Raw genomic sequence first — 24,425 nt, 5'->3', positions numbered from 1 at the left:
ATATTTTTAGGTTTAATTTGTTACAGTAGGATAATCTCTTATTGTTTCTGATCAAATAAATTACAGTACTATATAAAACCCGTTAAAATGCATGAGTAAATTGTAACTATTTCCGAAGATTATGTTTAATTAGTAAAACTTAATTGCAAGTGATTAAGAGTACAACCCAACTCATAGTTACAAAGCAATGCATCTACTGATCCACGGATCCAGTAAGTCATTATTCTATCATATCCTGTCGAAATTACATATATCTATATCTAGACATATTTTAGGATCATATCCTGTCGAAATTACATGTATCTAGACATATTTTAAGAATAGATACATCTAATTTTGAATAAATTTGACACAAGAATTATGAAATGTAAGAAGTATATTCCAGTAATGTCAGCCGGTACATACATCGCGATCCCTGCAGCTAGCAGACAATCTCAGATTTCTTCCGTAGTATATATATATTAGCCGCTAGCTCCTTGTATCGGCTAGCTAGAGTGGCGAGCGAGGCTTGTTAGGTACGTTGTGTAGGGCCACCAATAGTACTCCGTAGTTAAGCAATGTGGAAGCTAAAGATCGCAGAGGGCCGCAGCAACCCACTGCTGCGCACCACGAACGACCACGCTGGCCGGCAGGTGTGGGAGTTCGACCCTGACGACTCCGACGAGATCGCCGCCGTAGAAGCTGCCCGCATCGAGTTCTCCAGCCGCCGGAATCAGACCAAGAACAGTTCCGACCTCCTCATGCGCATACAGGTCTCGCCCGGTGATTCATCTTTTTTTTCGCACTGCTTTTCCTTTCGCACATGGACTCTTGGTGATCGATACTAGTTCAGCCCTGGATATCCCGTATTCCCACCCTGTAGGTGTTACCGTGCTATCAACACATATGGTACTACTAGAAAATTTTAAAAAAATTCGAAATGAATTGAGTGGGTTCATAAGATATGTGTTTACCATCTTGCAAAGTTTTAGATCCAAATTCATTATATGTATAGAGAAACAAAAAAAACAATTTGGGATGTGAATAGGTCGCAAAAAGACAAAACACAAAAGATAAAATTGCTAACATTATTAATGTTTTTTTGTTCCTCTCTGTTTATAATGAATTTAGAGTTGAAATTTTAGGACAACTCAGACACATGTCTTATGAACTCACTCAATTATTTCAAAAAAATTGAAAACAAAAATAGGAATGTTAACATGCGTGGTAGCATGGTAGCATCAAAAGAGGTGGGAGCACTGGATATTTTGTTTTCAAGAACGTAGAGTCTTGGATGTTTGTTTTCTTTTTTCTTTTTCAGCATACACTCCGGAACTAAGTGGACAACCTCTACCAGGTCTTTTTTTTTTAAGATAAGAAGCCAGGGAGCACTTTTTCTCCGCATCGATGTACACAGTCATTATACTATTGAAGTTTCAAGAATCGTGCAAATCACAAATAACCAACATGAGAAACGCTAGAAAAGATCATATCATCCTGGTAGCATAAGAACGGTGCGCCAAATAGACTGAAAAACGCGTGTGTTCCCGTCTCTTATCGGTTGCACCCAAATTTCATAGAATTCTTATCCACCATCAGAACTACAGAGTCAGTGAGCCACCCGGAAAATAACCTGCAAAAGTTGGACTTTTTCTTATTAAAAACCAAATCATTCCTCCAGATCCAGACAAAGCCCTACAAGAATGAGCGATCCAAGTTGTTTGCCCAGAGGCTAAAGCCGACGCGGCAATGCCCAAACATATTGGGAACACATGACGTATGGTGGCGGCAAATTAAATGCCACAAAGGCAACTCTTCACACCAAGCGTGCTATGGGAAAACCAAAAGCAAATGCTGAATCGTCTCATTTTGATAACAAAAATAACATTTTGTTGCAGCCATTCCAGTTCCTTTTTGCTAGATTATCCTTAACGAGAACTACCACTCAGACAAACAAACCAAGCAAATATCTTAAACTTAAGTGGAACCTTCGGCTTCCAAAGAATTTTATGACGGAACTGACAACTGGAATTAATCCGCGTACAAATATAAAAATTTCATAAAAGACAAACTCAACATAAACAATACCTAGAAAAATGAATCAGGTTGGTCCGCCAAGTGTACCGAGGCGAAGCAAGCCACAGAGCTCCTCCCAGGCAATCAATCTTGCAACAATAATTGCCCTCCTAAAAGCAATATTAGGAGGGTACCCGTAGCCTGACGGCTTAACGAAATCTATATAGCGATGGGAATTGTACTCTAGAAAAATGACGATTCCACAGCCTACTAGGTTTAAATAGTAACTAATACTCTCTCCGTTTCATATCAAGTGACACAATTTTATCTAGATACGCATGTACGTACACACTAATTAAAATGTGTATGGATTAATATAAGACAGAGAGAGTACTCTCTCCGTTTCATACTAAGTGACTCATATTTATTAAAATATGAATATATATATCAAAAATCATCAAGATACATGTTGTATTTCGTCAGTACAATTTTTGTAGCTCATGTTAATAAACGGATGTACCCTCCACACAATAACAACAAGTTGTGCATCCCATTGCCAGGGCCTCCCAGCGCGACACGAACACGATTCGATTTTTCTTTTCTTTTTCTCATTTGAAACAAACATAGAACATCTTTAAGAAGGGAAAGGGACAGATAGAGCATAGACGTGGCACGAAAAGTACATGATATAGCTAGGCTCCTAGCTTTCCGCTTCGGAATATTCTGAAAAAAAAAAACCTATCCGCTTCGGAAAAGAAAGCAATTAAGTTTTGTCCTTCGCAAGCTAGAGGATCGTATCAATCTTAAGGCGCTGCCGCCGGTCCCTCAAAATATCGGCCGCTTGCGAAAGTGCTAAGTTTCGTGTGCCAAGATATATCGTGCATTCGTGCTAACCTAGCCTGTTCAGTGTCATGAAGGCAGTTTTAGAAAAACGTATCATGAAGGCCGAATATGAGATTTGGTTAAAGCTTTGCACTAATCATCTTTCGGAAATTTTCAAAAATTGTCAGAAGAAAGACACAGGGTGAATGCAGATATTCTATTCATGGCTGCTTGTACGTCCTTGTCTCCTCCTTTTGCTGTCAAATTGGCAAAACTGACCCATTTTAAGTTCAGCCAAAAACATCTCTAGCAATGCTCAGTGCCAATCTGATTGGTGTCTAGGGGGCCGGCACCAAAAAAAAATGATGTTGAACTTACACTTCGACCAAATACAATCTTTTTGCTCAATGTCAACAGCTGTGGCACTGAACTTTGCTAGATTAGCGCCATACACCTCGTCGTTGAAAAGAACTTAGTGAACCGAGAAAATCAAAGTTTAGGGGTTCCGGCCTTGGACCTTGGCACCGAGCCAGTTGGCGTTGAGGGTTGCAATGCTCAGTGCCCAGAGACGGAACCAGTAATTCAACATGAGAAGGGACGGGGGGACGAGTTTTGATCATGGGGCCAAAGTAGAGACTTCACTTATTTTTAAGTCATTTTTAATGAGATGATTAGCCGCCCCCCCCCCCCCCTTCTCCTTCTCTGTCCCTGTCAGTGCCAATTTGAATGGTGCTAGGCCGGCACCAAAAAGAATGATGTTGAACTTACATAGCGTCCACGAATCCTCTAGTGTCAGATCCGTAGTAATGACAAAGTCTGGGGTTTTAACCTAGCTAATTTCAGCCTTCAAATTGAATGGGTTGAGTAAAAGGATCAATATCTGTTAATCTTCCAAAGTAGGGTTATTTTCTGCTCGGCTTTTCTCAAGGATCAGATTTACTCCTTCTGTTTTTCATAAAGATTGGCGCGGGTTTAAACTAGTTCTAGTTTAAATCCATGCCAAACCTTATGAAACGTTATCATTTTGTTTCGTTGTTTCAAAGTGGAGTGAAATGGTCTCGTAGACGCACATCCGTGTAATAGTCTTACTTGTCCTTCTGGTGACTCTTGCTTTGCCACCAAGACCTATGACAAGACCTATCTATACTCTTATGACAGCACGAAGATTTCAGTGATTTTTTCGAACACGCATCTCCAACTCTCTTCATTGAAGGGTAGAGTCGTTTTCCCCAGTAGAATATTCAACACAAATTGCCTTGGCCCGTTGGCCGGTACAGATAAATCAAGTAAAGTGATACTAACATTTAACACAAGTCACTTTCCACGATTTTATCAATCACACTATCGAAGTAAAATATTCAACACAACAGCCATGTCTTTGACAAGCTTGTTGAAGATATCGATATCGTCCGTGGTGTGTGTGTTTTCCTGCACAATTAATGTAGTTGAAATTAACTCCACAACTGTTCTTCTAATCTTGTCATCTTGTGCTCGTAGCTAGATTTTTCTGATCCAGCTGCATCTTCCAGTCTGGACATCATATTTTTGAAGGAAAAATCAACTCACTCCGTCCCAAAATAAGTGACGTCGTTTTGTATAAAAATTCATATAAATTCACATCATTTATTTTGGGACGGAGGGAATACAAAAATAGTAACAGATATAATTAACACCCTATGAGAGTAGCACACGTATTTTAGGGTCGGCGGTAAGTAAGATTTACAAATATTCAGCTCCCCAACACTAATATAATCTAGGTAAAAATTTCACCCTATGTCAGTTCCAAATCATACTCCATATTTTGGTTCGTTTAGACAAGGTTTTCACCAATAATTACTCAACTAACATGTAGTTCCTGTGATGCAAAATCATAATAATCATAAGTACTAGTGTTGTACTAGTTTCTAAATACGAGTCTAAGGGCCCAATTAATTTCACGTCACATCAATTATGTACTAGTGTTGTAATTGTTGGCAAAGTGTTATCTAAACGAATTATATGTCCTGTAACTTGCAATGGAGGGAGCATATAATAAAAATAAAAGAAGCCGGTTTAGAGAGGTGAATAGAGAGAGGAAGTCGATATGTCCGCCTAAACACTGAAGCGATCTGGACTTGGGATGCAGATGCTCCAATCGAACCCTTAATCAAATGCCCTTCGTTACGCGTCCTCAATCTTGCTTTGAACATTATTCTCCCTAATGGTGAGACCAGATTGGATCCGGTCGGATCATACCCCTACTCTATCCTATTTCCTTTTTTTTATGGAATACGGAAACTATATGGATGCGGATTCAGACGCGGAAACGGAAATGATACGGTAATGGCCGGACCTACGTTAAGGCCCATGGGGGCATTTGCCCCACTTAATTTTTTTTGGTCCAGTAGCATATGGCCAATGTTACAAGTAAATGTCCCCACTCAGCCCATGTATATGCCCCCGCACTCAGCCCATTTATTCATTTTTGCCTCCTCTAAAATGTATTTTTGGGTCTGTCCATGGATACGGTAGCGGATAGATGTCGGACCGGAAACCAATAATGATGGGCAGAAAATAAGTTCAAGTCCTTTATGTTGGACCCAGATACCAAACCATGGATAAAATCACAAACACATAGACACACTCATACTTATATACACACACTGAAACTTGTATTAGTATATTGGTATACACATCGGAAGTTCAAACACAGCTACACAAGTAAAAGCATATCTGACTTATTAGTGCGGATTATCCGATTGTAATTCGGAAAACATGGTTTCATAAAATTTATACGATTTTCCAAATATAAATCGAGCAATTATTTCTCCTCCTCTATCCTATACTGTCGGATTAGAAAACGGTTTTGGTCGGTAAACCCCCTAATTCGAAAGCCATTGGTTAATTTGTGGCTTAAACTCATTTTTTTAAAGTAAACCCCATTTCCTGGAGGAACTGAGAAATATGGTAACCAAAAATTAATATCGTCCGGTATTTCGGAAAAAAAGAAGAAATACCGACCATAACCAAAACCTTGCTGCCACCTCGTCTCTAAGCGATCAAAATCTAGATCTTGATATCCCCAATCAACTTATCACTCGTCACCGTTCGCGGCTTTTGTGGCGTAAGGAGGGGTATGCCAACACTCGCTTCTTCCACCTTAATGCGAGCCATAGACGGCGAAAGAATTTCATCTCTCACTTGACTGTGGATGGCTTGGTGGTGTCGGACCATGACCTTAAAGTAGCCACAGCGGATGAGTTTTATACGCAATTGCTGGGTTCTGTCGGTGGATCGGCCATTTGCCCTAGATCTTGCGTTCCTTGATGTGCCGAACAATGATCTTGGTGAGTTGGAGGTTGACTTCTCAGAAGAGGAGGTGTGGAGCGTTATTCGACAATTGCCTCGGGACAAAAGCCTGGGGCGTGATGGCTTCACCAGACGTTTCTATACCTCCTGTTGGCAAGTGATTAAGGGCGATATCTTGGATTGCTTCCATTCTCTTTCTCGGCTCAACACTCGCAGCCTGGCGGATGTGAATCAAGCCTTCATCTCGCTGCTCCCAAGAGGCCTGACGCTAAGGAGCTGCGAGACTTCCGCCCGATTAGTCTCATTCATAGCTTTGCGAAGCTAGTGGCTAAAGTCCTTGCTTGCCGATTGGCACCGTGGTTATCGGGGTTGATTGGCCCTCACCAAAGTGCTTTCATCAAAGGGTGTTGTCGTCACGACAATTTTTCTCCGGTTCAGATGTCAGCGAGGCATCTTCACGTGGCTCCGGAGTCTTCGGTGCTTCTCAAACTTGATATCACGAAGGCCATTGACTCCATCCACTAGTCGTTTCTTTTCGACGTCTGAAGCGAGGTTGGGCTTCGGACGGCGTTGGATTTCCTGGATTGGTGGGTTGCTTGGGACATCCTCTACTAGGGTTCTCTTGAACGGGATCCCTGGCCAGGAGATTCTTCATCGACGTGGATTGAGGCAAGGCAACGCTCTATCTCCCATGCTCTTCATTTTGGCGATGGACGTGCTCAACTCTTTGTTCTCCCGGGCTTCGGAAAGAAGGAATCTTGCTGATTGTGGACTTCGGCGACGTACTTCTATTTTTGCCGATGACGTGGAGGCTTTCTTCTGCCCGGAGGAGCTGGAGCTGCGGGCTTGCTCCGCGTTGCTCTTGGACTTCAGATTGACTTCCGATCTCTAGGCTAACATGGCGACAAATGCGGCCCACCTTATCCGGTGCTCTGCAGCCCAACAGTTGATTGTGGCCCGTGAGCTCCAATGTCCGATGGCTAATTTTCCGTGCACTTATTTTTTGGGCCTGCCTGGAAGATTTCGGCGGCCCAGCTCAGACCGTTAGTGGATAAGGTGGCTGGCAAGCTTCAATCTTGGGCCGCCCCTCTTTTATCCAGTGGAGGTCGATTGATGCAGTGAAGTCCACCCTCTACGCCATGCCAGTCTACTCCATGCTAGCTCTTGATCTCCCCATGAGCTCCATTGATGCCATCGAGAAGATTTTTCGTGGTTTTCTCTCGAAGGGTCGCCAAGATGCCCGTGGTGGTCACTGCTTAGTGGCTTGGGAGGCGATCTGGGCGCCGAAGCGAGTCGGCGGTCTGGGCATTCCCAATCTCCACTTGCTTAATGTGGCCCTTCGCACCAGATAGTGTTGGCTTGAAAGGACGGAACCATGGCATTCCTGGCACACCTTGGGAATTTCTCTTCCGGCCGAGTCCGTTGCGCTTTTTGAAGCCGCTTCTAGGGTTACTCTGGGTGATGGTACTGGTGCGAGGTTCTGGACCGATCCATGGCTTGATGGGCTGCGGATCAAGGATCTTGCACCTGATATTATGCCAGCCGTGGATAGTGGCCTCTTTGTGGCGATGGGTTGTCTGTATAAGTCTTGGACCCGGGAGGTGAATCCTAACCTCAGCGAGGGCCTTCATCAATTCCTTTCTCTTTGGGACAGACTTGCCGACGTGGAACTTGGTGAGGGTGATGATGTCTTCCGTTGGAAGTGGACGACCTCAGGTCAGTTTTCGGAGCGATCGGCCTATCTGGCTCTTTTCGAGGGGCGCATAGAACGACATGGCTTCCATCTTATTTGGGGCTCTAGAGCGCCTAGCAAATGTCAATTCTTTGTCTGGCTTGCTTGTCCAGGCCGATGCTGGACGGCGGGTCAATTGGCGCGTTGAGACCGTGACCATCCTGCGCGGTTCCCCCTATGTGATCAAGAGGAAGAGAACATTTCGCAGTTGCTCCTGGGTTGTTCTGTGGTGCGGCAAGTTTGGTGGCAGGTCCTCTCCTTTTGGAGCAAGACGGAGTGGATGCTCGAGAGTGATGCTAACCTCCTGGAATGGTGGTCGATCTTCAATTCCGTTGTTCGGTACGGATCGGGGGGTGTTGAAGTGTATAAGTGGATTGCCTGGCCCTTTCCATCAGATCGGTCTTTTGGTTACGTTGGCTAGCGCATGAAGCTTCACATGGTATCAGAGCCAAAGGTCTCAAGTTCAAGTTCTGGCTTTCACAATTTATATTAAAAATTGCTGTTACCCCCTCCGTCCATATATTGGCCTCTTGAGCCACTATACCTCTAAGTTTACACGTGTTGACTTCACTTCACCATCACACGTGAGGGGGGGTGTTTAAGTGGATTGCCTAGCCCTTTCCATCAGATCCCCTCCGTCCATATATTGGCCTCTTGAGCCACTATACCTCTAAGTTTACACGTGTTGACTTCACTTCACCATCAGACGTGAGGGGGGGTGTTTAAGTGGATTGCCTAGCCCTTTCCATCAGATCGGTCTTTTGGTTACGTTGGCTAGCGCATGAAGCTTCACAGGGGGACCTCGTGACGGCTTTGACGCTTGTCTTCTGGTCCACCTGGAAGCTTATGAACAAAGTAGTCTTTGATCATGCCGTGGTGAATTTACAACAACTGTTGGGCTCCATGGGTGCCGAGGCTAGAGCTTGGGCTAGGGCCGGGCTCTTTAGAGGACAGGGCTCTGCCGCTATGCCTAGCAAGTGGAGAGATAACGGGTAGTTGTTTTGTACTCGCTCTAGGGGCTTGTAGCCGCATCGCGGCAACTCCTTCTTTTAATCAAGAGTAAATTTCAGAGAACCACAGTTTTTTGGGCAATTGTATCGCTGAACCATACTTATTGCAAAACCGTTCGCAGAACCACACATTGTAAGGTTGTTTGTCTCAGGTAGCTCGAAACCGGGTGGTTTGGCGGCTTCACATGTTTACTTACAGGTGGGTCCCACATGTCAGATGCCATGTCGACATCGACTCGACCCGACCGGACCCGTTAACCTGCAATTAAACCCCTCAGGCCCCTTCTCCTTCCTACAGTCACAATTTTCACCACTTGTAAGCAATTACGTGGCATCCGATAAGTGGGCCCCAGCTGTAAGGAATCACGTGAAACCGCCAAACCATCTGGTTTCGGGCTACTTGAGACAAACTGGCTCAAAATGTGTGGTTCTGTGAACGGTTTTGCGATAAGTGTGGTTCAGCAATACGACTGCTCTAAAAATTATGGTTCTATGAAATTTACTCTTTAATCAATGATACACATGCCCGGTGTATTCTATGAGAAAAAAAACATCTTCCTCCCCTCCTGGTCAGTTTCCCTCCGTGCTTCCTCGAGCGCCTATGCGCTGCTGGTGGAGATAGCATGGTCACACGGCCATGGAAAGTAACTTCAGATGGCCGTCACATTGGTCCCGTCAAGAAAAGGCTCGGTATATCTTATTATTGAGTGTTTGTCAACAAAATTTGTTCTGAAAGATGAGCAAAAATTGGTTGCATTTCATTTCGTATGTTCTCAGTGACTACACCACCCTGCAAGCCATTTCTGACATTTTGTGTCCTGCAGTTCTCCAAGTCAAACCGTCTCAAGATGAACCTTCCTGCCATCAAGCTGGATGAGCATGCATTCGCCACGGAAGAGGATGTCTTGATATCTTTGAAGAGGGCAATCGGCCGCTATTCCACTCTCCAGGCACATGATGGGCACTGGCCGGGAGATTACGCCGGAACTCTGTTTCTCTTACCTAGCTTGGTACTTCCTCTTGCGTGTTGAACAAAACATATTCTTTTTTAAACTTTCTTTAAGGAGGTGAATTCTACTTATATATTACAAGAAAGTACACCCTTCCATCCATAACAAATGTCTCAGATTTAGTACAACTTATTATGGATCGGAGAGAGTTTTAAAACTGTACGAAGGAAAACAAAGGGATTACAACTTGCTTTATATATCCAAGCCTAAACGTGTTTGACCATTTCGTCACGCATGCATGCAATCCAGATTTGACTAAACCTTACTTTAAATATTTTATTTTTCTATTCTGATTCTTACCTACTGTTTTCTCAGATCGTAGCATTGCATGTGACTGAATCACTCAATACTGTATTGTCGTCTGAACATCAGAAGGAGATTCGGAGATATCTCTACAATCATCAGGCAAGCAGATGAATGTGCGCCAAATTACAATTGATGGCATGTGTTCGCTGATATGAATATGATCACTAACTGACTGTAGAATGAAGATGGGGGCTGGGGACTGCACATTGAGGGAAGAAGTACAATGTTCTGTTCTGTCATGAACTACGTCGCTTTGAGATTACTTGGGGAAGGGCTCGACTCATGTGGACCGATGCTGCAAGCTCGGAGTTGGATCTTGGACCATGGGGGGGCAACTTTAACACCATCTTGGGGGAAATTCTTCCTTTCGGTAGGGAGCACAATCGGAATGATCACGTACATCCTTTTATATTTGCTTGTGCATATGCATTCATTTCCAGCCTAGACTCATAGTGACAGTGTCTCTAATTTCTTGCTCTAGGTACTTGGGGTATATGAATGGTCTGGTAACAACCCATTGCCACCAGAAATATGGATGATGCCTTATTTCTTGCCTATTCATCCAGGTTTGGGTTCCTATTTTAAAGTTCTCTTCATGTTCGTAGCTTAATTATTCATTATTCAAATACTAAGATGGCATTACAACATTTTCTATTAGTACAGATCCAGTAGTTATGATGTTTTAACATAAAAAAACTCTTAAATGAGCTAAGCTGTTTAGCTAGATTGGCTCTAGCAGAACTAAGTTAGCCAAAAAAAAAATATCTTTAGACTTACTTCATGCTTTCACAGTTTATAAATATGAAAAGTAGTCGCTACCGGAAAAACAGAATTTGCCGTCTCCCCGAGGGCTTTGCCGGAGACTTTCTTTCGGGGCCATGGCAAAGCTGGTTTACCCTAGAGCCAAAAAATAGATGGCTATCGTGCTGGTATCACGGCAGATGCCATATGATGGCTTACGATGAAACCGATGGATGAAGGAGAAACCGGAAGAGGGAGGAAGTGATTAGAACAACGCACAACACAAGAACACACACTATTTTACCCAGGTTCGGAGCCCTCTAGATGAGGTAAAACTCTTACTCCTGCTTTGTTGTATTACCCGAGATACCGAGGGCTACAATGGTGCTCCTTGAGCTGTTTCTTGAGGAGGAAGAAGAAGAAGGGGAAAACCCTAGATGACTAAGTGAGGAGCCCCTCTCCTAGGAGGGGTGGTGCTTCTATTTATAGGCCGCCGATGTCACACTGACACGTGGACCAAAAGCAAACCCTATCTTCTACGGGGCCTGCCGGGTACGCCCCACGGTTCCCTCCGGGTTGCACGGCGGGGGACAAAGCAGCTTTACTTTTCGTAGCGCCAGGCGGTGCGCACTGTAGCCACGCCCCGGCCTTCGTCATCGGTCCTTCTTCGGCGCGTCATTGTGCAGTCGCCTGGCACCGCGACGTGAGCGGCGACTGCTTTTCCGTCATAAAGGGGGCGCTGCTTTACTTTACGCCATGTGCTCAGGATAAGACCGTTGACGCATCTCGGCATTGACCGAGATCAGATTACTTATGCTTATCCTGCAATCACATAAGACAAGATAGATATGCCGGCATACCCTTGGTATGCCGGCCTGTTATTAATTCGGCTTAAGAATGCCGGCTTTGCTCTCGTTATCTCGGCTAATATGTGTCGTCATGACTCTACCCGGAGTCATCCCCGACAATGGCAAAGCCATGACACACAATAATTCACAAAAATGCCCGCGGCATAGAAAAGCTCCCGGCAAAATTATAGGAAGGCCCACAACAAAGAAAAGCTCACTTCAGAAAGCGTGGCCACGTGGCCTCGACCGCGGCACGAGACGGCAGGTTGACGGTGCCCCCTCTTTGCCGGAGGCCAGACCTATGGTAAATTCTATGCCAGAAGCCAAGACTGCGGCAAAGTTTCAGTTTTGATGTTTTGTCCTTTTCTCCGTTTCTCTCTTGGTTAAAATTATCATGTAAACCACACAATTGTTTAGAGGAATTGTTTTACTTGGGTTTCACCTCTGTCATCGTCTGCCGCAAAGATGTTGTCGTCTTCTCCCCTATCTCTCTCTCCTCTGTGTGTCTTTGTCACGTAGCTCTCTGTCTCTTCCCTCTCCAACTCTCCCTCGATCTCGCCGCCTCCCCGCGTCTCTGCTATGGCGCTTCACGATCCCCTCCTCCGTGGCGGCTGTTGTCTCTGCACCTCATGGTTCCGGATGCGGAGGCCGCACGCTCGGACGAGGGCGCAGGAGGAGACAGCTGGCGGTCACGCGACGTCTATAGACTTAAATCGTGGAGACGACTGTGTACCCACGGGAGCACGAGCGCGTGGACCAGATGCGGTTCTTCTCTATGCTGCTCAAGATGATGAACGTGGAGAAGGCCGTCGAGGTCGGCATCTTCACCGGCTACTCACAGCTTTGCACCGCGCTTGCCCTCCTGGCCCACGGCAAGAGGTGGTGGCCATCGAGGTGAACCGTGAGTACTGCGAGCTGGGACGACCAGTGGTTGATAAGGCCAGCGTCGCACACAGGGTGGACTTCCACGAGGGCGTCTGACACGTCGTGCTCGATGGCCTCCTCGCCGAGGCCGACAATGAGGCACCGGGATTGAGTACGGCGGGTCGTTGCGAAGCTACTGCTGGTTCATGTTCAGCGGCGGCAGCGATTGGAACGGGTTTAAGGCGCGTTGGTGGCGGCAACAGGGGAGGGACTTGACGCCGTTGTTTTGCTCTCCGCAACTCTCCGCTAGCCCACGGTAAAGCCATGGTCACGTGTCTCACCGTTACCTCTCTGTTACTTAAACTAGTCGAGATCCCCGTGCGTTGCTACGGAAAATAAAATGTGAATACAAAAAATAAATAAATTATTACAACGCCATGAAAACAGGTTTACGATGTATGAGGGTGGATGGTATGTTAAGCAAATTTTAGAACTGAATCTGGTGCAAGAAACACCAACTTCTTTTTTAATCTCTCATATTTGAAAGACCTAATTTGATATGGGTGTGGGTAGGCCGATCTTTCGATGAGATTGATAACTCTCGATTTGGGTAGGAGGTGACGCTGACGATCCAACTACGGCCTAGGAGGCAGCGCCTTAGCAATCGATACACCAACTCCAGAGGGTTATTGATCACGCGGGGGCACGATCAACCTGACCACGAAGGTCTTTGTTCCTGCAAGCAATCGAAGAACAAGCAAGAACGAGATAAATAGCGGATGCAATCTGAAATTGCGAATATACTATATCAAACCTATGTCTCAACGAGATGATAAGTTGGGGTTCCGAAAACGGTAAAACAAGTGGTCTAACCGACACACGCGATTACACGAAGTAGTAGCGATGGCTAACTTTTAACTAAACAAAACCCAAGGCACCTTAGGGGGGCTCATGGGGTATATAAAGGAGGAGGAAGAGATATTTTCGTCCACCTTGAGTAAGGAGGCCGAAATCCAACTCTATCTCTAACTTTCCTAACAAACTACAACTCTTTAGGAAACAGAAAAACAGATCCGTCAGCTTGTTTTCTCCGCCACGGTCAGCACGCGTCGAATCTACTTGTTGGGCCGGATCCGTTGGAAAGGTATTGTAATTGTATTTCCAACAAGTAATTGTTTGCTTGATTTGGACTCCGGATGCGGCCTGGGTGATTAAAACAAATTCGAGTCTCCTGACAGGTCGGACCCGAATCGGATTCAACTTTACTTCGTGATATCTTTCTCTAGCAAGTTTCATGTGCCGTTTGATTTGTTAGAAAGTAGACTTGATAGGCTTCATTTTGAATCTCTCTTTGCAGGCTATCACACTTCATATTCACTTTGGACTTGTAAAGTTTAATAAGATGCCTACATAATAAGATTGCATAAGATAGAAGCTCCGCCTCTTTGCAAGTAACATATAGAAAACATTTAGTAATTGAATTCACCTGATTATAATCGTTATTAGATACACCAACAATTAGGGTTCTAATGGTCGTATCCATGGTGATCATGTCCATATCAGGGTTTCCCGCTAGTTAGTAAACCAAGTCAGAGCCCATAATAGCAAGTGGTTGCACAAGAAGCCTTTGGGTACATGAGAAGATTTGAACTCTTGGATTTCTCGATGGCGATCCCCACCTTCTCCTGAGTGTGTACCCGTTACGGGGTTACAACACTTGCCGACAGCCAACTGGCCTCCATCATACCACTCTGTCCAGATAAAACATTTTGGTTTTATTTCAAAAACATTTTTCCAAAAACATACTCGCTCATAAAGAGCACTTAATACTTTTCAATATAGTTTGCGTCCCGTCCCGTTATAATAGTATAGCATGTTTTGGAAAATGTAAATACATCACCTATGGTATTTGGTGGCATGGTAATAAAGTCCTATAAGCAATCTACTAGGAATAACTAAAACATGTTGAAAACGCATGTGATAAATACTTCATAAAGAAATAACTCTAACATGCATCCCTATGACATTGTAAACAAAATAGCATAAGCAAAAATATAGGTACTACATGATCAATAAGTGTAACTTGCCTGGATCAGAAAAGTGGCTGTGGTCGTCAACTCGCTGGCACTCGTCGCACTCACAATCCGAATAATCTAACACGAAGAATGAAACAAAATAAATGTATAGCTCCAAGCATAAATCAAAATCCAACTATAACTCCAAATGAACTTCGAATAACAAAATGTATTCCCAAACATTCAAGAACAGAACCCAAACTTCATACAAATAATACTAGAGTACCAACAAACATGGTTCTAAAACCTATAGCCAAGCCTAGAGTGGCTAAGTCTGAAATTCAGTAATCTGCTACAGTTAACAGGTTGCAACTAAGGTTGACAGGTAATAGGTGCTAAAGTACAGAACATGGAATGAAAAGTATGCTACTGGACAGTACTAAGATTGTACTAACGCAACTGGTTTTGTGCCCAATTGGATCTACAGATCGAAAGTTACTGGCTTGCAAAGGTGACTAGTCCGATTCTGACAGATAATAGATACTAGCTTCTACTGAAAAGCTACTGGTGCTAAACTATTCGAAAGACAGAGAACTACAACTATGAATCCAAGAATATAATCTATTCTTCAAAATGACGCTAGTTACACAAACATTGGAGATATGAGCCAATAGCTATGAACAGATGTATGTGGCTGCTCTAAAACAGAACAGTACAGGATACAAACTTCTACTGTCATGCTACTAGTGAAGATGAATTTGAAACGACCCAATTAGGGAACTACTGTGTAGGCGAGTACCTAAGGTTCCAACTACAGCAAGAATAAACCAAAATAATGCTGCAGACAACAGGAAGAACTACTGTGAACTAGGCTACTCGGTAAGAAAAGATGTGGCAACTTCCTGCCGCGGCAGAGAGGCTGCTAAGAATACAGTTTTGCAACGACGATGCAGTGCTGAAGATGAACCATCTATGGCTACGCACTAAAGAACAATCACAGAGCAACATACACTATACACAATGGTGAAACCTAGAGCACAACATGATCAGCGGTTTGCTAACAGTCGATGCCTAAAGAGGGCTAATCGAACAACTTACGGTGCAGAGGGAAGATGAACAAGTTCATACCTCGTATCTCACTGGAGATGAACGGAATCGAAGAAGAGAGGCTCTGGGGGGTGGACGAGGTTCACGGCTTCGCGGGAAGAAGAATGGCGGCGGCGTCTTGCTCCGGGGTGGCTCCAAGCGGCGGCGCGTCGTGGCTACGGCGATGGCAACCTCGGTCGTCGTCGTCGGGGTCCTCCGGCGTGCTCCAACGCCGATGCCGTCGTGTACGTGATCGAGGACGTCACTGCGAACTCAAAGGAGTCGACGTTGGTCTTCTGGGCGTGCTGCAGCCACTACTAGAAATCTAAGATAAGCCGACAGTAGTTTCAGATGGCCGACAGCCCGTCGGTAATTTTAATAATAGCCGACAGTTGTTTACATGGCCGACTGTTTCAATTGGACCACACATATATTAACTGTTATATCCGATGGTTGGAGTTGGGCGGCGGCACTGCTCCGAGGACGACGCGGCCAATGGCTTCCATTGATCGCAAGATCGTCAACAATGGCGGTGGTGGATGGCGGACAGAGACATCGAGGATACGGGCTCTACAGGGGTTCATAAGGGAAACTTTCAATACGACAACGAGGGAGGATTGGTCTGGACACAAGATGACGCGCTAGGGATTGTCTTATATAATCCGAGGAGGGAGACTGGGACGTGGATGTTGTCAGTTGGCATTCGGGGCGCGTGAGTTTTGTGACGCGATGGAGGGAAAAGGTTCAACTTTTGACTGAATCGGTTCTCGGGGAGATGGGATCAAATATTTGGTCTCGGATCGAAGATAAACGGTTGGGTCGAGGGGATCAACCGGCGGCCGACGTACGTGCGTGCGTTCTTGGTAGGGGTCGTGCGCGAGGTGGAAGACGACCGAGTCTGACTGGGTCGCTTGCTGGGCTGGGGCAGCCGACTGGGCTGATCAGCCAAGAGATGGGCCAGAGGTAGGCTTCGGCCCAAGAGTGTATCTAATGGTCGTATCCATGGTTAGTATGTCCATATCATAATTGCAAAAAGTTTGTTTCAACAATGTTCATGAAAACTAACTACCTTGTTGTTAAAGTTAAAAAACCTGTAAATGCATTATGTTTCTTCCCACAACTGGAGCATTGGGTAATGCAATACAAAATAATTAGATATGGTAATTCAGTAGGACTTGCGTGTTTATCCCTAGCGTTATTTGATGCCTATCCTTTCTCATTAGAACGGCACTCCTTGTCTCCTCGTTTGAGAGAAAAGTCGCCCCTCGCAGCTGACCAGCGATGCAGCCTCCAATTGCCCCGACACAGCCACTGTCGGCCGCCCTGGAAAGCCCCAAATCGCCTTTGCGCCACCGGGAACCACGCTCACCCTCCCGCCTGCACTACCGGTTGCACCAACGGTGCCGCTATCGCCCGCGTGCCGCCCCAACGCGAACCACGCTCGCGTCCCACTGTGGTTGACCGACCGCCGCTGGCTCCCTGCACCTCGCCGCCACACGCATCCGCGGCAGGATGTGTTCTTTTTGGTTCCGATTTGTAAGACAGACAGTTTTAGTCTCTCGCTTTTCTTTGGAACGACGGATGGCGGCGGGGGTGACCGTGACGGTGCACGAGCACGAAGCAGCTGCGACGGACGGCGGCGCACGACGACAAGGCAGCGGCGGCGGCGTCCTATGCGGGGTGGTCCACGGTGGCTGGCGTTGTTCGCAGGGAGGGAGGCGGTGGGGTCATCTGGGACGGCCCACGACGGCACGACCTTGGAGCCGGTCCCCTAGGACAAATGGTCGGTCGGGCCATGGCTCTCGCAGCGAGGTCGGGGTTCGGGGGCAGAAGAAATCGGAGGAGAGGTAGCAAGATAGAGAAAGATTGATGGGCTGGGCCTCGGGGTCGGCGAGCGGAGGGGAGGAGGGCTGTGGCAGCGCGCGCAGGGGAAGGAGAGGGCGGCATCCACGGCTAGGGAGGGAGAGCGCGGTGTGCGGCAGGGAAGGCTACGATGGGTGACAGCGGCAGTGGTGGCGTGGAGAGGAGACGCGAGGCTGGCGGCGGAGCGAGAAGGAAAAAACGGTTCGGAATCCAAACAATAACCCGTGCGAAGAAAAAAAATTGTGCAGGAGTTGGGCAAGGGCAGGGACGTACGGCAGCGACCGTACCATCACCATCAACTGCAATTTTTCATATTGTATGTATGCATAGATGTTTTGTCAAAGCCGCCTGCCACGTGGCCAGCCGTCTTCTCCTTTCCTTTGACGACAGCTGAAAAAAATCCAAAAAAACCCACTGCAAAGAGCCTATTTGCCATTGCCGTCAGAAGCTACGAAGTGGGCTCTTTGTCGTGAGCCAAACAAAAGGCCCATGGGGTTAATGATTCGGTCCCACATGTCATACTCAGGGATCTACTTTTCGGATCTATTCTTCTAACCCATCGGCTTTAGCCGAGCTGGGAGCTGAGCCGATCAATTTTATTCCCTTCCTAGCCAACCAATCCGCACAACCCAGAGGGATGGTCCGACGCGGTGGCCGTGAGCAGGAGGTCGTTGGGGTTCCGAAATCCGATCAGGAGTGACGCAACGGGCATCTCGTCCTCGTCACCGGCGGCGGCGTAGATAGACTAGCTCCCCTGCCCTGCATACTGCGCAGCCGTGAAGGCGGCTAGGGCGGCGCGCGCTCTCGGAGGTGTCTGGGCCAGGCGGCGGCGGGGGATGAACCCGCGGAGGCGACAGGGGCAGCCCGCGGCCGGAGCGGCGGTTAGGGCGGCGCGCGCTCGCGGAGGTGGCCAGGCCAGGCGGCGGCGGGGGCTACGGCACCAGCGGCGGCGCGCGGCTGCTGCAACCCGAGGCAGGGGGCGGTGTGCGCCCACGGAGGCGGCGGGGGCAGCCCGCAGTGGCGGCGGCCGGGGCAACCCGCGGAGGCGGCGGTGGCTGGGGCGGCGCCGGCATGGGCAGAGACGATCTCGTTTTGCTTCCCCAAAAAAACCGGGTAGGCTCACATGGAGACGCGGCTCAAGCTGATGGTACAGAGATATGAGTCAACAAAAACGGCAGGTTCTACAATACCCAATCCTCCACTGAGGCCAAACGGAGTATGATAGAAGGGCATTTTTGACTTTTCACATTAGTAACAAAATTAAAAAAAATCAGAATTCTGTTTTTCTCTCTCTCTCTCCCCATCCCAGCGCCAAGCCGCCGCTTGCCTCCCATCCCGCGCTGCCGCCGGCGGCCTCCCAAGCCAAGCCGCCACCAGTCTCCAAGCACGCCTCCGCCGGCCTTCCAGCCCGGGCCGCCGCCGCCGTCGTCCCCGCACGAATCCGCCGCCCGACTTCCTGCGCGCACCCGCCGGCCTTCCAGCCCGCGCCGCCGCCGCCCGCCTCCCAGCGTGCCTCCGCCAGCCTTCCTGCCGCGCCGCCGCCAGTGGCCTCCTAGCCCTTCCAGACGGACCCGCCGCCGCCGCCGTCGGCCACCCAGCGCGCGCCACCGCCGCCGTCGGAACCTTTCTCTGAGTACTCCGGCCAAAGGAGACAGGATGAAACTGACGGTTTTTCTTATGTTTATACCCTTGCCGGTTGGCTACTCCCTTTTTTCTGAGATAATACTCCATTCCTCTAAGCCGGAGTAGTTGGGAGTATCAAGTAATCTGCACCTTTAGATCAAAGTAAACGGACGGTTCAAATATTCTAGGGTACCGGAGAAAAGCTCAACAAAAACGGCTACTGTGTATGACGCATTGACCCGAGTCATTAGCATCGACAAATCAGCCATTTAGAGGTCATTTGTTACTCATTAGTGTTCGACTCGTGGGCATCCGCTATAGATGGGTTTCTATGCAATTTATTCAAAATAATACATGGAGTACCAGAAAAAGTATACATACTTCTTGACTTTTATCGATTTAGCAATTATTCCATTGCACATAACACAGGGCGCATGTGGTGTCATTGCCGCCTGGTATATTTGCCCATGTCGTACCTATATGGGAAGAGGTTCGTGGGAGCTACTACATCATCAGTTGTGCTAGACTTGAGGAAAGAGCTTTACAGCGTCCCATACGATGAGATTGATTGGGACAAGGCTCGCAATGGCTGTGCAAAGGTTTCATTTGCTTTCCCTCGACCTTTAATATCTACTCCTTCTGATCCACAATAAGTGTCGCTGATTTAGTATAAAGTTGTACTAAATCTGCAACACTTCTTATGGATCGGAGGCAGTAGTATTAATAAGATACTAACACTTGTTAATTGGTTTTGTAGGAAGATCTCTATTATCCTCGTTCACCGCTGCAGGATGTGGTATGGGCTACTCTGAAGAAAGTTGGTGAACCACTCCTGATGCACTGGCCTGGCAACAAATTGCGGAAGAGAGCTCTCGACGTTGTCATGGAACATATCCGTTACGAGGATGAAACAACTCAATATATCTGCATTGCTGCTCTGAACAAGGTACTCTCCCTTTTAAATGTCTTACATTTGGGTTTATCCTAAGTCAAAGCTTGTCAATACTGATAAAATTTGTAGAAAAACCACAAATATATGCAACACCAAATTAGTATTGTTAGGACTATTATCAAATATATTTCCGTATTGTATTTGTTTGGTATTACATATGTTGTTATATTTTTCTACAAACTCGGTCCAAGTTGAGAAAGTTTGATTTAGGACAATACCAAATGTACATTAAGAAACAGAGGGAGTAGTAAATATCAATATTTTGTTTTCTTACGTCCTTAGACTTGCTCCTTGCAAGCTAAGTAATGGGCTTAGTTAATTTATTTGTTCATTTTGTATATTTTTTCCAACTACAACTGATTACTACAAATATTATATATAAGCAGATGTTGAATATGATTTGTCGCTGGGTAGAAGATCCTAACTCAGAGGCATTCAAGCTCCATATTCAAAGAGTCTACGATTTCTTATGGGTTGCTGAAGACGGCATGAAGATGAAGGTTTCAACTAGTTCTTATGCATTTTGTTAGCTTTTAACTGGGGTCGATATATGCAATAGTAATGGAACAAGTCTCTATCTAAGATATATCTTTGTTTACTACTCCCTTCGATTCCAAATTAACTGTCACATGTTTAGGCAAAGTTTAGACATTATTAATTGCCATCCTTTTGTAGTCATACAATGGCAGCCAGTTGTGGGATACGGCTTTAACGGTCCAGGCTATTTTTGCTACCGGCCTCACAAAAGTGTTTGGCCCCACAATTAAACTCGCCCATGACTACATAAAACGTTCCCAGGTACCACTACATGATAAGTTACTCGTGCAGCACAGATCAATGAGGCACAGTGTAGTAATACTCTCTATCTGACTGTTGTAAAGATTCGTGTTGACTGTCCTGGGGACCAAAGCAAGTGGCATCGCCATATATCCAAAGGTGGTTGGACGCACTCAACTGCTGACCATAGGTGGCCTGTATCAGATTGTACTGCAGAAGCATTGAAGGTAGAGTCCTAAAAAATTATTTTGGCAAAATAGTAAAATGTCAACATCTAAAATTATCTTGCTTTGTGCATGTGACATTACTCTTTCGCTATCCCGTCGTTTAAAAGGATTACTTGCTATATACAGGACAGATTCTATCTAAATTCTATAGGTTTTCTGGACTTATGCACGCCAGAGTCACACTTGGGCCGTATGCATCAGATGCGTGCCTGGTAACGGAATTTACCAAAATTTTAGGTTTTCCTATAAAAACAGTATTTATGGTAGGAATCCAAGAAAAAAACTTGCTATCGCCATTTGGTGATCGTCAACAATTTCAGCTTCCGCTGGTGCCCCTGCGCTTTGACGGATGATTTGGCGTCTAGCCGTCTAGAACCAGAGAAAACCACATATCAACATTGGGTTTAGTTTCCACACATTCTTTGTTAGTTGTTTCTCTTTGGTGGCAGCATCTTGGTGATGGAGACAGTGTGCCATATGAAAAAGGTGTCTTGACTCCATCCTCATTTTGGTTTGGGTGTCATGGCCTACTCGAGCAATGATTTTGCAACCTGTGAGGGATGTATTCCCGATCATGGTGCATTTAGAAATCTTGGATCTCAGCTTATTTAGATTAGTAGTTCATACATCGTTTTAGAACCTACAAGGTTAGTTCAATTTGTGTAGAGATCTTATTCTGCACTTTGTCACCAAATAAATGGAAGGTCATACATCTTTTTAGAACCTAGATATGGTGATTTCAAAGAGCTTTGACGAAGCTTTAAGTTTAACATTGATCTTCGTTTCTTTTGTCCATTCATTTATCCCGGTCGGTTACACTTTCTTTAATCAATCAATATAGGTAGATCATTGTTTAAAAAATGGATTCTACCGAGGTAATCACTGAAGTTGGCCCCTGAAGGGATGAACCATTTCTGCCTTAAAAACTGATTAATACTATCTGAGGGTTTTTACTTCAGAATATTGTGTGTGTAATGGTCAAATGGTCATCACCATGAAAAACTATTCCGGCATAACTTAGGTCTTGATCCAGTGGTTTTGAGATAATGCTTCCGCTACTTTCTTCAGGTTCTGTTGCTGTTAACTAAGGTTCCTCCTGAATTGATTGGTGAGCCAATGGAATCCAGCAGGCTTGATGATACTGTCAACCTTCTGTTATCACTGATGGTAACCATCTTCCAGTTTAACTTATTTTTGTAGTCGATTTTTTTTGTGTGATGGTCAGTTTCAAACTTAATTGTTACTCATTACATAATACTCCCTCCGATCCATAAAAAGTGTCTCCCATTTTGTACTAAGTTAGAACAAATTTTATACAAAGTGGGCAACACTTTTTATGGATCGGAGGGAGTAGTAGTTTTGTTCGCATGCTAGGATGAAGAACATCATAGGCACATAAGGAATTACTCATTACTCCTTTGCAGAATGACGATGGTAGTTTTGGTGCATATGAGCTGACAAGATCTTATGAGTGGCTTGAGGTGAGTTTTGATAGGTTCCTTGGTTTCAATTGTATATGGGGAGGAAACACTTCACTGAAACTGTCATGTTAATTTGATGCATAACAACTCTTGAATCTAACAAACCGATTATAAGTTTCATAAGTGCTGATGTGCACAATATTTTTGTAAACATTTCAGTTGCTCAATCCTTCTGAAAGCTTTGGGGGAATAATGATCGAGTATCCGTAAGAAACACGAACCTTCTATCGATACCTCTTTTATCTATGCTCCTAAATTTTCTCTGAAAAGTTATCTACTCCCTCCGACCCATATTACTTGTCGAAATATTACATGTATCTAGACGCTTTTTAAACATAGATACTTTCATATTTTGACAAATTTGAGACAAGTAATATGGGTCAGAGGGAGTACATTTTCTTAAGTGCTGACAACTACGTATGTATCCTGAATCCTGATTGACAGGTATGTTGAGTGTACATCATCAGTAATTCAGGGGCTGGTGTTATTCAAAGAAACATACCCTACACATTATCGCAGGGAAGAGATAGACAAATGTATCCGAAAGGCTGCAGATTACACTGAGAGCATCCAGCGGGCCGATGGATCATGGTTAGCGCCCAAAATGGAACTGAATCCTATTCGACTTGTTTAATTAGAATATGTTCCACATTTGAATCTCTGTTCTCAATTTGCAACTACAGGTACGGCTGTTGGGCTATTTGTTTCACCTATGGTACATGGTTTGGGGTGAGTGGATTGATTGCTGCTGGTAGGACTTACGAGAATAGCCAATCAATCAGAAAGGCATGCGAATTTTTGCTGTCCAAGGAGCTCCCATCAGGAGGATGGGGGGAAAGCTACCTCTCCAGCCAAGATAAGGTAGATTTTTTTCCTCTTTTTTTCTCATGACTTGGTGTAATTAACTACTATTGTGGATTTGTGCTTAATTGATTTGGATTGGACATCCAACATACATAGGTTTACACCAATCTTGAAGGCAACAAGGCTCATGCAGTTAACACCAGTTGGGCCATGTTAGCCCTGATTGATGCTGGACAGGTCAATTTCTTTCACGATTTTAATTATATATCGTGCATTTCATATATTATTTCACCTTGTGTGAATTGTAGTAGTATGGCAGTAAATATAATATTTATATTTTGCACAGTAGTCTAGTTAGGTGCACAAAACGCCATTCACAATATTTTTGCTTCCGAGTGAACAGGGTAAAAGAGATCCTGCATGTCTGCATAGAGCAGCCAAGGTTCTGATCAACTTCCAAATGGAGGATGGAGAGTTCCCTCAGCAAGTGAGTCATAGTCTATCCCCAAAATTACATTCCCAATGCAAGGGATACTTGTAAGAGGGTAAACAATACCTGCCGAGTAACTTACAATTTGTACGTTTCCTCACATGACAGGACATAATCGGAGCTACCAACCACAACCTCATGCTCACTTACGCCCAGTTCAGGAACATCTTTCCGATCTGGGCTCTTGGAGAGTACTATCGCAGAGTTCTGCAAGCACAAAAGGCATAATAGTGTTATGCAATTTGTGGACACCTTCTAGATCAGCCTCCAGTGGTAGAGACGGTCGGGTATATGTAATACCATTACCACGCATGTAACATATGAATGTGTGGACTTTAAAAACACTAATTGTACAGTAATTTGTTTGTAAGTAATGTGTATAAATTCCAACCATTTATGAATGTGCGGCGGAGCTGGAGCTCACAGTGGCGAAGTTAGAGAATTAGGCTATTGGGTTCGATCCCTTTAATTATAGTGTATTTTTCACTAAA

The 24,425-nt window shown here is 45.4% G+C and overlaps 1 protein-coding gene across 7 annotated transcripts; it reads left to right on the top strand.

Moving 5' to 3' along the window:
* Nucleotides 1-482: 482 nt before the first annotated feature.
* Nucleotides 483-24,335, top strand: LOC100843077 (cycloartenol synthase). 7 transcript variants are annotated; one of them, XM_024462388.1, is made up of 18 exons: nucleotides 484-752; nucleotides 9,672-9,857; nucleotides 10,173-10,262; nucleotides 10,342-10,533; nucleotides 10,645-10,729; nucleotides 19,633-19,802; nucleotides 19,961-20,149; nucleotides 20,542-20,655; nucleotides 20,831-20,953; nucleotides 21,037-21,159; nucleotides 22,228-22,326; nucleotides 22,560-22,640; nucleotides 22,800-22,846; nucleotides 23,085-23,231; nucleotides 23,324-23,501; nucleotides 23,601-23,681; nucleotides 23,848-23,931; nucleotides 24,043-24,335. In XM_024462388.1, the coding sequence occupies exons 1-18, from the start codon at nucleotides 558-560 to the stop codon at nucleotides 24,160-24,162; spliced, it is 2,304 nt and encodes a 767-aa protein (XP_024318156.1). In that variant the 5' UTR covers nucleotides 484-557; the 3' UTR covers nucleotides 24,163-24,335. The 7 variants fall into 7 exon arrangements, with proteins under 7 accessions (XP_024318159.1, XP_024318156.1, XP_010234655.1 ...); XM_003573775.4 differs by having other exon boundaries at nucleotides 485-752; nucleotides 22,584-22,640; XM_024462389.1 differs by lacking the exon at nucleotides 9,672-9,857 and having other exon boundaries at nucleotides 485-752.
* Nucleotides 24,336-24,425: the final 90 nt, after the last annotated feature.

This window comes from Brachypodium distachyon, chromosome 3 (assembly GCF_000005505.3).
Source record: "Brachypodium distachyon strain Bd21 chromosome 3, Brachypodium_distachyon_v3.0, whole genome shotgun sequence".
In the NCBI taxonomy this organism is placed as follows: Eukaryota; Viridiplantae; Streptophyta; class Magnoliopsida; order Poales; family Poaceae; genus Brachypodium; species Brachypodium distachyon.
This window is presented reverse-complemented; position numbering and strand designations above follow the sequence as displayed.